We start from the raw sequence: 12,846 nt of genomic DNA, 5'->3' as shown, positions 1-12,846 counted from the left end.
AAACCTTTTGGAGTCACCACTCGGGACGCTTGTGCCTTTCGTCTTTATTATGCATAAATGCCACCTCCAGCCGGCGTGCAGCGTATACTTGTACACTTCAGACTTGTAGTAGTAGGTAGTACTGTATGTGACTAGGTACTATTCATCCGCAAAGTGTTGTCAAGGAACATGCGGCTTATAAGAGTAGCACTCGGCTGGAATATGGCGTTTGATCCTCGCAATCCAATTCCCCTTTGCATGATTACATGGCAACTGTCCCACGTGCTGTCTCGGCTGAATCTATCCGTCGGCTTACCAGAAAGAAACGAAGCCGGACAGAATAGCCAGATTTCCATACCTTCAACTCCTTTGTTTCTGTCTCCTATTCCCGCCATTCCCCGATGCCTCGAACTACTGGCAGCAAAAATCTCCCCGTCTTCTCACCTTTCGACCACTCCTCCTCCTCCGATCCTCTCTTTCCCCTCTCAACGTCCCTCAGCGTACCATCAAAGTGATAATCAGCAGCAGCAGCGGCAGCAGCTCTTTCGGAGTATCACCGTGTCACACCCTCTCCCCCCATCGCCGGGCTAAGCTGCTTGGAGCCGTCCGGATCGCCCGCCTCCGCTTCTCCAGCTTCCCCATTTACGTTGAGGTGCGGCTAGCCTTGCCTTGTGACTCGCCTTTTCTGCTTGTATCGGCCAGGGGGGGGTTTGGTTAGGTGGTTGGCTGGTTGGCTGGTTGGTTAGGATACTGTAGAAAAGGGCTACGGTAAGAGGAGGTGACTGGATTTTTTTTTTTTTTCGGTATCCCCGCCGTGCAATCCTTCCGACACCATCTCTCTCACCTCTCTCCTCTTACTATCACCATTTGGAGATTTCCTGTTGACGGGGTATGAGTTGGCTAGACAAGGACACATAAGCCGGGGATAACGGGGCTTTTGTTCCAGGGTCCTCTGTACATAGACCCTTCCCGTCCACCTGGTTTATTTCACTCTAGTGATATTACCTGCCTGAGTACTTGCATCTTAGTCTCTTCAAAGGTTGCAAACAGCCACCCTCCCCATGCAACTTGTCCCTTGGGTAAAATGGTCATGGCCAGCTGGCTAAATGCGCAGGTACATACTAATAATCTGCACACAGTTGAGCCATCCGGGAAAATGCAGGGTCTATCGCAATCAGCAGCCCATCATTGTATGTATTTCTCCATGTTAATTTTCCGAAAGTTGGGGGTGGTGGTGAGGGGGCGTTGTCTATAATGTGTGTACCTTATATATATATATCCGGGGACCAACGAACACGCTATTCTCTTGTCTGTGTCTGTCCTCTGATTTAGGAAGAGGATTCTGCATGCCTGAGTTGGAGTTGATTATCTGAGTGAGGAGTTGCGTGTTTGTCTTTTTCAAAGAGCTTGGTCATTGACACGCTTTGTTTTTATCTCGAACTTGCTTACGGTCCGAAGCACGAACAACAACAAGACGGAGAACAAAGAGAAGAGGAAGAAGAAGAAGAAGAAGGAAGAAGAAGGAAAAGAAGAAAGAAAGAAGGAAAAAAACAGAGAGACGGCAAGCATGTTGCCCAAGGACTTTCAGTGGGGGTTCGCCACGGCTGCGTACGTTGTTGCATCATGCTCCCTTCAAACGCCCCCCCCCTGATAGTCCATCTCACTTACACCCGTCCGACAGCTACCAGATCGAGGGCGCCGTCGACCAGGACGGCCGCGGCCCCAGCATCTGGGACACGTTCTGCGCGCAGCCCGGCAAGATCGCCGACGGCTCGTCGGGCGTGACGGCGTGCGACTCGTACAACCGCACGGCCGAGGACATTGCGCTGCTCAAGTCGCTCGGGGCCAAGAGCTACCGCTTCTCCATCTCGTGGTCGCGCATCATCCCCGAGGGCGGCCGCGGCGATGCCGTCAACCAGGCGGGCATCGACCACTACGTCAAGTTCGTCGACGACCTGCTCGACGCCGGCATCACGCCCTTCATCACCCTCTTCCACTGGGACCTGCCCGAGGGCCTGCATCAGCGGTACGGGGGGCTGCTGAACCGCACCGAGTTCCCGCTCGACTTTGAAAACTACGCCCGCGTCATGTTCAGGGCGCTGCCCAAGGTGCGCAACTGGATCACCTTCAACGAGCCGCTGTGCTCGGCCATCCCGGGCTACGGCTCCGGCACCTTCGCCCCCGGCCGGCAGAGCACCTCGGAGCCGTGGACCGTCGGCCACAACATCCTCGTCGCCCACGGCCGCGCCGTCAAGGCGTACCGCGACGACTTCAAGCCCGCCAGCGGCGACGGCCAGATCGGCATCGTCCTCAACGGCGACTTCACCTACCCCTGGGACGCCGCCGACCCGGCCGACAAGGAGGCGGCCGAGCGGCGCCTCGAGTTCTTCACGGCCTGGTTCGCGGATCCCATCTACTTGGGCGACTACCCGGCGTCGATGCGCAAGCAGCTGGGCGACCGGCTGCCGACCTTTACGCCCGAGGAGCGCGCCCTCGTCCACGGCTCCAACGACTTTTACGGCATGAACCACTACACGTCCAACTACATCCGCCACCGCAGCTCGCCCGCCTCCGCCGACGACACCGTCGGCAACGTCGACGTGCTCTTCACCAACAAGCAGGGCAACTGCATCGGCCCCGAGACGCAGTCCCCCTGGCTGCGCCCCTGTGCCGCCGGCTTCCGCGACTTCCTGGTGTGGATCAGCAAGAGGTACGGCTACCCGCCCATCTACGTGACGGAGAACGGCACGAGCATCAAGGGCGAGAGCGACTTGCCCAAGGAGAAGATTCTCGAAGATGACTTCAGGGTCAAGTACTATAACGAGTACATCCGTGCCATGGTTACCGCCGTGGAGCTGGACGGGGTCAACGTCAAGGGGTACTTTGCCTGGTCGCTCATGGACAACTTTGAGTGGGCGGACGGCTACGTGACGAGGTTTGGGGTTACGTATGTGGATTATGAGAATGGGCAGAAGCGGTTCCCCAAGAAGAGCGCAAAGAGCTTGAAGCCGCTGTTTGACGAGCTGATTGCGGCGGCGTGATGGAAAAAGTTTTTGAGTTGATGATACCTGCAAAGGGATGCTGAAGATGATGATGATGTATGAACACGAAAGGGATAGTATTATAGCAAGCTAGGATAACCTGATGCTTCTTCAAAGGGGAAATTGATATATAAACATGCATATATAATGAATCAAACAGGACAATGTCGGAGGAAAAACGAGGGTGAGAGAATGGACAGACCGATGGACGCATCAAGAATGGGGTATGATAGCTGCATCTATTTGGCTGTTTGCTATTGATTTTCAAGTCGTTTATGACTGTGCTACCGGAGACGCTCCCTCATTCCCGCGATTCATGCCATGTGACGGCATCGGATTCTGCATCATCGGCCAGTTCCCGTTCCCATTCGGCCAGTTCGGACCGGGCATCTGCTGCTGTCCCGGGTTGAACATGCCCCCCGGCTGGTTGCTCACCATGTAATGCCCCTGCTGGCCCTGTCCCTGCTGAAACTGCTGACTTTGTCCCTGCTGAAACTGCTGACTTTGTCCCTGCTGAAACTGCTGCGGATTGCCTTGCATCCAGTACATGCCCTGCGGCCCATTGGCCATCATATATGCCCCATGAGCCTGCATCATAGGCTGCGAAGGAGGAGGAAGAGGCCCAGCAGCAGCAGCTTCAGCAGCCGTCGAAGCAGGGCTTGCCATCCCGGCAGAAACAGCAGCACCATGATGGCCCGCGTTTGACATGGAAGAAGAAGAAGAAGGGTTCATCATCATGGGAGGCATCCCCATCATCGTCTGCGCCATGGCGCTCATGGCGGACGGGGGCATGGATGATGGCATGGATGATGGCATGGATGATGGCATGGACGATGGCATGGACGATGGCTGGGGCCCGCCACCGCCCTTAACGGGACCGTAGATGGCCTCGTCGTCGCTCGTGTCATCTGTATCATCGTCGTCGTCTTCGTCCTTTTTCGCTTTTGGGTGCTTCGCGCGGAGACGCATATTCTTTGCGACTTCGTCCGCGCTGAAGCCGTAGATGCTCTTGAGGTAGCGCATGAACTCGAGGTACGCATCCGACACGATTTGCACATGCAAGTGCGTCAACTCGACCTTGGCATCCTCATCCCTCACGCCCTGCTTCTTCTTCTTTCCTTCTTCTCCCACGTTGGTGCTGCTGATGCTCCGATTCTGGGCGTCAAACTCGGCCATGGCCAGCGCCGTCTGGCACGCGTTGCGAATCTGCCGGCCGTTCCAGCGCATGTTTTCGTGCTTCTTCCAGTATGCGGTGGCGTACTTGAGAATGTCCTTTTCGTGGATGTCGATTTCGCGGCCCTTGTCGCGGAAGCGCTGCTTGATGATGCGCAGGTTGAGGCGGAAGATTTCGCGCGTGGACGATTTGTCGAGGGGCGGGTAGTAGAGGGAGATGTGGATGCGGGAGGTGAAGGCCTCGTCAAAGTCGCCGATGCGGTTGGTCGTGAGGAAGAGGATGCCTGCGTAGTATTCGAGGACGCGGAGGAAGACTTGAGTTGACGAGAGTTTAGCTGATTCTGAGTAGGGGGTAGCGCACAGATAGGGGTAAAGGGGTTGGAGGTCAACTTACCTGCTACGAGGCCGTTGCGGACAAAGTTCTTGGGGGAGCGCTGGGCGAGAAAGACGTCTGCTTCGTCGAGGAGGAGGATGCAGCCCCATCGGTTGGCCAGGCTAAAGTTTCTCTCCAGGGCCGCTTCTACTTCACTGGCAGTTGCACCAAGATCTCCTGCAAAAGGAGTTGTTGTGTACATGCTTTAGCCTATATGAATCTTGTAGATTACTTGGACACAGGAAGTGACAGTGCACATACCGCAGGTGATTTGGAACAAAGGCTTGTTGAAGCGTTCGGCAACACCCTCTATAACATCCATGTCAGCACATGTACGAGGAGGGTTGGCATGATTCTCTGAACTTACCAGCAGTTGTTGTCTTTCCCACGCCTGGACTTCCATGTAACAGAAGAATGAGGCCCTTCCCTGTATAAAGAAGTCAGTTGATTCGCGCTCAAAAAGCCTTGTCAAAAAGGGGAATACCTTTGCCTCGAATAATGTCCACCTCTTCATTATCGCTAACCCTCGCCTCCTTGTTCCGAAAGTGCTGGTCAACCAAACAATACACAATGTCCTTGTGCTGCTTCGGGAGCACCAGCTGGTCAAACGCCGTCTGCTCTTTTGAGCCCTCGCTGACGGGACTGAGATACTTGAGATCGAGCTTCGCTATCCAGCAAGTCAGCACACACACTCTTCAACGCAGTAAAAAAGAGAAGAAAAAAGGGGGGGGATAAGTGACGAACCCCATTTACGGCTCCTCAACACAAACCCAAACACCCGATACGACATGATAATCAAGTCATCATTCGTCAAGGTCCCCTTGGTCGCCGTAATCTCCTTCAGCGGCCGCGGGTAAATCGCCACCGAAGGCTCATCATTCGGCTCGTCCGGCCCAGGCATCAGCCTCGCAATGTAATTCTCGTTCCTCGTCTTGTCCACGTAGTTGTCGTTATACACATACTCCCCGGCACAGCACGCAGCAGAGCAGGTCTCGTCCTCGGAAGACCCCGAGCCCCCTAGATCCTTTCCGATGAGGGACTCAATCTCGGGCTGCCAGCCGTTGGCCTGCGTCGCGGCAAAGGCCTCGGCAAAGTCCACCATGACCTGGCTGTCGACCTCGTCGCGCGCCTCGAGCGTGAAGCCGTTGTAGTGCATGTGCTTGACGCTGGCGACGTCGATGAACATCTTGCCGCGGTCGATGAGCTCCTGCTGGAAGCCCGCCTTGGGGTCGTCCTTGGTGACGGAGTAGTCGTCCCTGGCTTGCTGGTACGTCGCCGTGGGAGACTCTGCGAAGCGGATGGGATACACTTCCAGAGCCGTAATGGCCTTTTCGCCGTCAAACTTGGAGATGACAAAGGACTTGGACACGGGGCCGAGCTGCTTGCCGTCAAAGTCAATGTACACGCAGAAGAGCGTGATGGACGCCGCCGGCTCGCTCTCGTCCCGCTTCCAGTTGCGCCAGGGCGGCGTGACCTTGTGGCCGGTGCTGGTGATGCTGATGACGCGGTAGGCTTGCCGTCTGCCCTGGCCGACGACGTCGTCGCCCGGCTTGAAGAGGTACCAGAGGTGGTTGAAGGAGATTGTGCGCGGCTGCGTGCCGGAGAGGTAGTCCATCTTGGCCTGGATGGTGTTGTCCATGAAGTCGATGAGGCAGCCGAGGTGCTGGTAGGCTGTGAGGGAGGATGTGTATTCTTCTTCTTCGATGGCATCGTTGCCTTCGGTTGATTTTGTTTCATCTTTGGCTTCTTTGGCGTCGTTGGCTGGTGGAGGCTTGTCTTGACTATCTGTAGGTTTGTCTTGACCTGTTGAAGGCGTTTCTTGAGATTCTGCAGGCTTGTCTTGATTCTCCGAGACCTTTGCCTCATTTGTATCCTCCTGGACCTGGAGAGCGTCGTCGCCAAACTTCTCCTTGAGCTGGGCAAACTTGGCCCGAATCTCCTGGTTATAATGCACGAGAGCCCGAAACGGCCGAATCATGACCACAGCCCCGTTCATGCGGTAGTCCTTGGCCTTTGTCTTGAAGATGTTGTTGAGGATCTTGATAATGTTGATCGATCTGATGCGGATCCGCTCCGGCATGAGCTGCTTGCCCCTGTTGGGACTGTTGACAATGTCCGCCCACGAGGCGACCTTTTGCTCTACCTTTTGCGTGCTGCCGTTGGTCGAGATGTTGAGCGACTTTCCCGTATACCGCATGAACCAGGGGTTGTTGTAGCCGTCGAAGGTGATGGACGGCTCTTCCGTGAGGACCTCGATGACGCAGAGATCGCGGCTGGCATCGCCGTGCTGCTGGAACTTGAAGGCCGTCCAGCCCATGGGACAGACCTCCACCTTGACGGCGTTGGGGAGGTTCTTGCCCGCGTCGTCCTCGTCGTCAGAGTCGTTGCCCTTGATGCCGTTGACCTCCTCCAGCGTCGGAATCTGCACTCCGGGCCGCGCGTCCTGCAGCTGCGCCTTGAGGACGTCGCAGTAAGTCGCCCACTCCATCTGCTTCTTGGCGAGCGTGTCTCTGCTCTTCTCCGTCTCTTCAACAATGTGCAGGGACTCTCGAATCTTTCTCAGTCTACGCCAGGACTCGTACGAGGCCGAGCTCTTGCTGATCAGCTCATCTGCGCGCCCCTTCAAGTCTTCTATCGTCTCGTTGAAGCCGCCCGCGTCTCCGGCGGCCTCTTGCACGACGCCGAGCATCTGCCGTTCGAGACGCTCCCTGTTGCGCCTCTCCCGCTTGGCGTCTTCTTCTACGGCGTTGAGCCTTTCTTGCATCTTGAGGAGCAGCTGCTCCATGCTGGCCTGTTGTTGTTGGCCGTTTGCTTGGTTGCCAGCCATGGTGATGTCGGACAGATCCGTTGCGCTTGGGCTTATTGAAGCGACTTTCGCTTCGTCAACGGCAGCGGCCATGACTGCAAGCTCGGAGTGTCACAAAAAGTACTGAAGATCATGAGATGGAAAGTCAAGTGAGTTTCAAAACTCCAAGTCTACTGTAATTCCCGCAGCTTGCAAGTTACCATTCCGCACTTATAACAGACACACGACAGGGATCGCAACTCCAAGCCGCAACCCTTCGTCCAATAAACGCGCCCCTCTACAACGGCGCAACAAGTTCAAGAAACCTCGATAAATCAGGCAACAATGCGGCTCAGGAAAATAGATGGGCTCCGATACTTGAGGCAAATCACTATCTTGCTTTTCCGTCTGACGGGTTGACAAGGAACAGAGCCGTTTGTGGAGGGTCGGCAACGCTCTTGGTAGGAACAAAAAGGCTCAGCCTCCCATGCGCTGCATGCAAGTGGCTACTAGCTCAAAGAAATAGCAGCATGATTGTCACGATATAATTAGAATGAGGGGTAAGGCTTTTCCGTTCGATGGCGATCCGGTGAGCAAAGTGACAGGATATTTACAACTAAGGTAGTAACCTAGAATATTCACAGGGGGGCGAAGAGACAAGTTCCACTCTGTTAGAGACGTCTTGTATGGTCCCGGAACTGATACAGTACAAACCCCTATAAGACGACTATCCTTTTGAGTCTGCCACTTGCTGCACAGTTTCTGCTTCTGAGTTAGGCCAGAAACAGCCATGGCGAGTGAATCCTCGTCCATGATCCCTCCTATCCATCTTCAGCCTCCATCAGTCGACTTCATTGACAACCAGCTCCCACAACACCACGGCGTGTTCAGGAACACCAACGCGCACTTCGATCACATGTTGCAGAGATATGTATCAGACACAACATCATCAAATGATCAAGCCTTGGTCGAAAGCGATGCCAATGGCGAGGCCACCAACGAGCTTGCTCCGTTATGTCAGATGGGAGACGTCGGAGACCCTGAAAAGTTCTGGGGTCTCGTGTTTACTGACGCAATGACCGCCTTCGTTACCAAATATCCAAACGAGCCCGACGGGATCAGCAAGCTAGGCTATAGCATCCGCTCCCAGACGACGTGGAAAGGCATCAACGATCAGCTTCATAAAGCACGACAAGTTTATGACGGTTCTCAAAAGCAGTTCCGGGGTTGGTGTAAGAGGACGATGCGCAAGATAGGGGACAATGCCGCTGAGCCGGCAACGAATATTATCAGCCTCATTCCCAACATTGAATACGTTTCTCCGGTATTGGGAGCGGTGCAGCTGCTTCTCAACGTAAGCCTACCTTGCTACGACTCACCCTACATACGTAGATTAGCAAGTTGCTAACTGAAGGTTTCAACAGGCATACAAAGTGGCGTCTGAGGTACGAGAAAAGGTCACCTCGAGCTTTGATGAGACGGAGGTTCAGGAGCTCTTCAACAACGCCGAAGTCTACATAATCACGTTTCCAGACAGCAGTCGCATCAAGGATTCGACCATAGCCCTAGTAGTAGCGGTGATGAAGGCGATTGAGGATGCCATTGGCTTCTTCTTGTCCAAGCAAAGTATGTGTACTCCCTCAGCTACGAGATGTGATGGTTAATGGGCTATTGTGCAGTCAAACGGCTCTTGTCTGTCGTATATCGTGGGAAGAAAGGATACCAAGAGGCTCTCCTCAAAAGACTGGAAGCCATCAAAACACACAGCGAGAAACTCATTCAGCAAGCGCAAAACGCCCACATGATGTACACACAGCTTGGAATTTCGGCTATCCGGACTGGTAAGAATTTACAGGACTATATTTTCCAGAGTCTCGTCTAATAGTGCATCGTACTGCAGAAGTTCAGCAGTTCCAGATGGACACCAAGCAAGACTCAAAGCAGACCAAAGTCGTGCTCAACGACATCCACCAGTTCTCCGCCGAAGCATGCAACAACGTCCTTATCATGCTCAACGACGCCGAGGAGAACAAGAAGCGACAAATGCAGATCCTCGCAAACCAGGAAAACATCCTCAACAGACTCGCCATCATGGAGGAGATTTCCAGGGCTTCGACCCCTGTCCCCCCAGACCCGTCCATTACATGGCAGAGCCAGCATATCGCGAGCTTCAACTCTCAGTTCCAGCTTTATGCGGCACCGCCAGTACACTACCACACATATTTTCAGCCGATTCAGCAACCGGTCATCATGCAAAAAGGCCAAATAGCCTGGTTCGACGCACTTGCGGATCCAAACTATCCGAGACCAATATCACCGCAACGGAGAATCGTCAACTCGTCGAGCATTCTCGAGATTCTCATCATCCCGCTCAATCTCGACAGCGTAGACCTCCAGACCGTCAAGGACTACAGTTACCGACTGCCGAGGAAATACCACGCACGAGCCGTGCAAGTGACGCAGACGCGAGAATTCCGTCAATGGATTGTCACGCCTACTTCAACACGGCTGCTCATCCACGGCGACTTTTCACCACATGGTCTGGATTCACACAGAGTCTCACCGCTGTCATTCTTTTGCTTCTTATTAGTACACATGCTCCGCGCGCGAGAGAGATACATTACTCTTGTCTTCTTCTGCGGGTTCCACGTCGAAGAGGAAGACGGCAATGTGGGTGGCGCAGCAATGATGAGGAGCTTCATTGCGCAGCTTCTACAGCAGATGGGCCCCAGCCTCATACAGTTGGACATGAGTACCAATCTGGAAAGTATCGCCAAAGGAGACTGCGACATCTGCCAGTTATGTGGCCTCTTTGTCCAGCTTGTTCGCCAGCAGCTGCCCAGAGACCGCACTCTGGTCTGCATCATTGACGGAATCGGAGACTATGAGACGGATGAGCTCCAAGGCGATATGCTGGCCGTGATGAGGACGCTTCTTCAATTCCGTAAACCGGCAAAGCAAGGACATGGTGCAGAACAGTCTTCGCACGGGGACATGAAAGTGCTGGTAACGACTCCATTCTCGACAGAGGCTGTTCAGGAGCTGTTTCTCGGTGAAAGTGATGGAGATGAAGATGAGTTGGCCTTTCTCACAATGGAGAGTTTTCCTGATGTTAATGATACTGTCGGGATAGGGATGCCTGTGCTGTTCATGCACAGGGAGAATTCGGTTGACTTTGATTGATGTAACGTGATGGTGGCATACCTTCCTCCTACTTGATAGACAGTCGAGCCATTGGGCAAGCATTATCGTTATCATTTGCTGTTACTACTACCACTACTACATGTCATCTGCAGCCGGGAATAATCCTCTGAGGCCAATCAGCCAATATCAAAAGCCATTGCCGCTAGGCTCCTGTATGGATACCCAAAGCCCAGCTCGCGGGACATCCCTGTCAAGCAATAACCAAATGCAGATGCAGCTCATCCTGTCAACACCGAAGCATGGAGTGACTGAACTGTGATTGGAGCGCCTGACGTGGCAGCCTACATGTAATATGGCGAGGCTTAGAACCTGCCATGCCTTGCCGAGCCCCCTTCCATTCGTTGCTTTTATTTCTCCTTTGCCCCCCTCTCTCTTCCTATATCTCACTTTTCCCTTCTTCCTCCTTTTCCCAGCAACGACCATCCGGCATCCAAACTTTGACTTGAACTAGCCCTAAATCATTTGATAGAGATGCCTGAAGACGTTGATAACTTCCCTCCGACGGCCCTTGAGAATGGCTCATGGTTGTGGGACTGGAATAAATACAAAGTACAGTTCCCCAATGAGAGCAGAGATTTTGACGTTGCGACAATCGAGTATTGGAAATACGACAATGATGAACAAAGGCCGGTGATTCCACCAATCAGGAAATTTCAAATCAGAGACTTCCACACACAGATGGACTCGTGGTTGAATGAGCCCGTCCCAGTTGTTGATGGACAGCATCCATCTTCCGGCTTCAAGATCGTGGCGTTGCCCTGTCATGACACGGACGTGGTTCCTCCCTTGACAAGGGAAGAATTGCAGTCGTTGAATGCCACTCTCGGGCTTCCATTCTTTGAGGGGCATTATGCTTCCACGGGCATAGGGGCAAGCGGAGCGTTTCTGCAGAGCGATGGCAGCTATGGTAGCTCTCAGTGGAATATGGTGGAAAATTGGAATGCATTAATCGCTGACTGCAGCCAGCCTTCATCCTTCGAGAGGCCGCACACACCTCCACCATCGGTACGGCTCTGCGGTATGATCCTCAAACGAACGTGACTCGCGGCGTATTACAGTTCAGCACTTCTAAATTTCAGCATCGTATGTTCGAGAAGATGCCTGATCAGTTCATCCAATGCAACCACCCTCTTCTCTTGCCGCTGCTGGCCATCGAGTTGAGTTTCTGCATGGTCAGGGATCGACTGGCAAAGTGTAGAAGTGGCCTGGACAATATAGAGCAGCAAACGGGATACGGGTTCGGCCTTTCGGATGGTGAAGTGAGGGTACGACGCGACTACCAGACTCTTGTACAAGACCTAGGCCTATTGCAAAGTCAGGTTTATACCCACCACGCAACCATGACTTGGTGCCGAATCCTCATACGTTTCATACGCGAAAAAGCGAAACACCTTAAAGACAATCTACCAGAATTACACAGCAAGTTGGAGGTTCCCCGCCGGATGCTGGAGGAAAGAGCCGAGTTCGTGTTGAGCAATATCGAATGCGCAGCTGTGTATGACGGCCTCAAGGAACGGATGGAAGCGCAACAGACTGTCGTGAGTACATACTGCCGATTAACCGACATAAGTTTTCAGAAACAGGTCCTAACAATACAAAGCTCTTCAACCTCCTTGCCCAGTCTGATAATCGCATCAATATCGGCCTTGCCCAAGACTCGAAGGAGATGGCCATTGCCAGCAAGCAGGACAGCTCAGCCATGAAGATTATAGCCCTGCTCACCACCTTTTTCTTACCGGGCACCTTTATTGCAGTAAGTACTGGGATTATCACCGCAATGATACCTCAAGCAGATACAGCAAACTGACTGTCCTCCTAGTCCTTCTTCGCCATGCCACTCTTTGACTGGTCCGCTCCTACGCTTAGCCGAGTCACAAACCGGCACTTTTGGGTCTACTGGGCCGTGACCGGCCCTCTGACTCTGGCTATCATGGTGGGCGTCATGGTGTGGGCGCTCTGGCACAATCGCTACGTCGAGCGGCTGCAGAAGACCGCCAGAGAGAGTGTTGGTAAACGTGCGGCAGGAGACAACGGCCAGAACACAGACGATAGTCAAAAGTCCGGAAGTGAAGAAGACGAAGGTCAAAACACAGACACGGAGCAAAGCCCGGAAAGGGATGCAGAAAAGACGGGATTTCGCCAAAAGTACTCTTTGCGCGGTCTTCTTCATCGTCAGAAACGCCAGTCTGCGACAGCAGAAGCTGAGCCATGAGTAAGGCAATCGAGGTGCCAGAAGAAGTATACGAAATACTTGCCACGGACAGAGGGGAGTTTGGTGCAAGGTCAGCTGA

At 53.6% G+C, this 12,846-nt stretch overlaps 3 protein-coding genes across 3 annotated transcripts; 2 read left to right on the top strand and 1 right to left on the bottom strand.

Moving 5' to 3' along the window:
- Positions 1-1,546: 1,546 nt before the first annotated feature.
- On the top strand, positions 1,547-3,535 carry cel1a (glycoside hydrolase family 1; the record flags this gene model as incomplete). Its single annotated transcript, XM_006963374.1, has 2 exons — positions 1,547-1,587; positions 1,661-3,535. The coding sequence occupies 2 exons, from the start codon at positions 1,547-1,549 to the stop codon at positions 3,018-3,020; spliced, it is 1,401 nt and encodes a 466-aa protein (XP_006963436.1). The 3' UTR covers positions 3,021-3,535.
- Positions 3,536-3,689: 154 nt separating this feature from the next.
- Positions 3,690-5,356, bottom strand: TRIREDRAFT_46128 (uncharacterized protein; the record flags this gene model as incomplete). Its single annotated transcript, XM_006963055.1, has 6 exons — positions 3,690-4,507; positions 4,588-4,743; positions 4,828-4,875; positions 4,934-4,993; positions 5,051-5,233; positions 5,311-5,356. Coding segments are annotated over 6 exons (1,311 nt in total), but the record flags the coding sequence as incomplete, so codon positions are not given.
- Positions 5,357-8,067: 2,711 nt separating this feature from the next.
- Positions 8,068-12,767, top strand: TRIREDRAFT_120747 (uncharacterized protein; the record flags this gene model as incomplete). Its single annotated transcript, XM_006963373.1, has 7 exons — positions 8,068-8,705; positions 8,776-8,977; positions 9,252-10,021; positions 11,518-11,638; positions 11,966-12,093; positions 12,156-12,308; positions 12,375-12,767. Exons 1-7 carry the CDS (start codon positions 8,142-8,144, stop codon positions 12,765-12,767), a joined length of 2,331 nt encoding a protein of 776 aa, XP_006963435.1. The 5' UTR covers positions 8,068-8,141.
- Between the last annotated feature and the right edge of the window lie 79 nt (positions 12,768-12,846).

The sequence above is a fragment of the Trichoderma reesei genome, assembly GCF_000167675.1.
Source record: "Trichoderma reesei QM6a unplaced genomic scaffold TRIREscaffold_4, whole genome shotgun sequence".
In the NCBI taxonomy this organism is placed as follows: Eukaryota; Fungi; Ascomycota; class Sordariomycetes; order Hypocreales; family Hypocreaceae; genus Trichoderma; species Trichoderma reesei.
The sequence above is the reverse complement of the archived record's forward strand: the minus strand, read 5'-3'. Positions and strand labels throughout refer to the sequence as shown.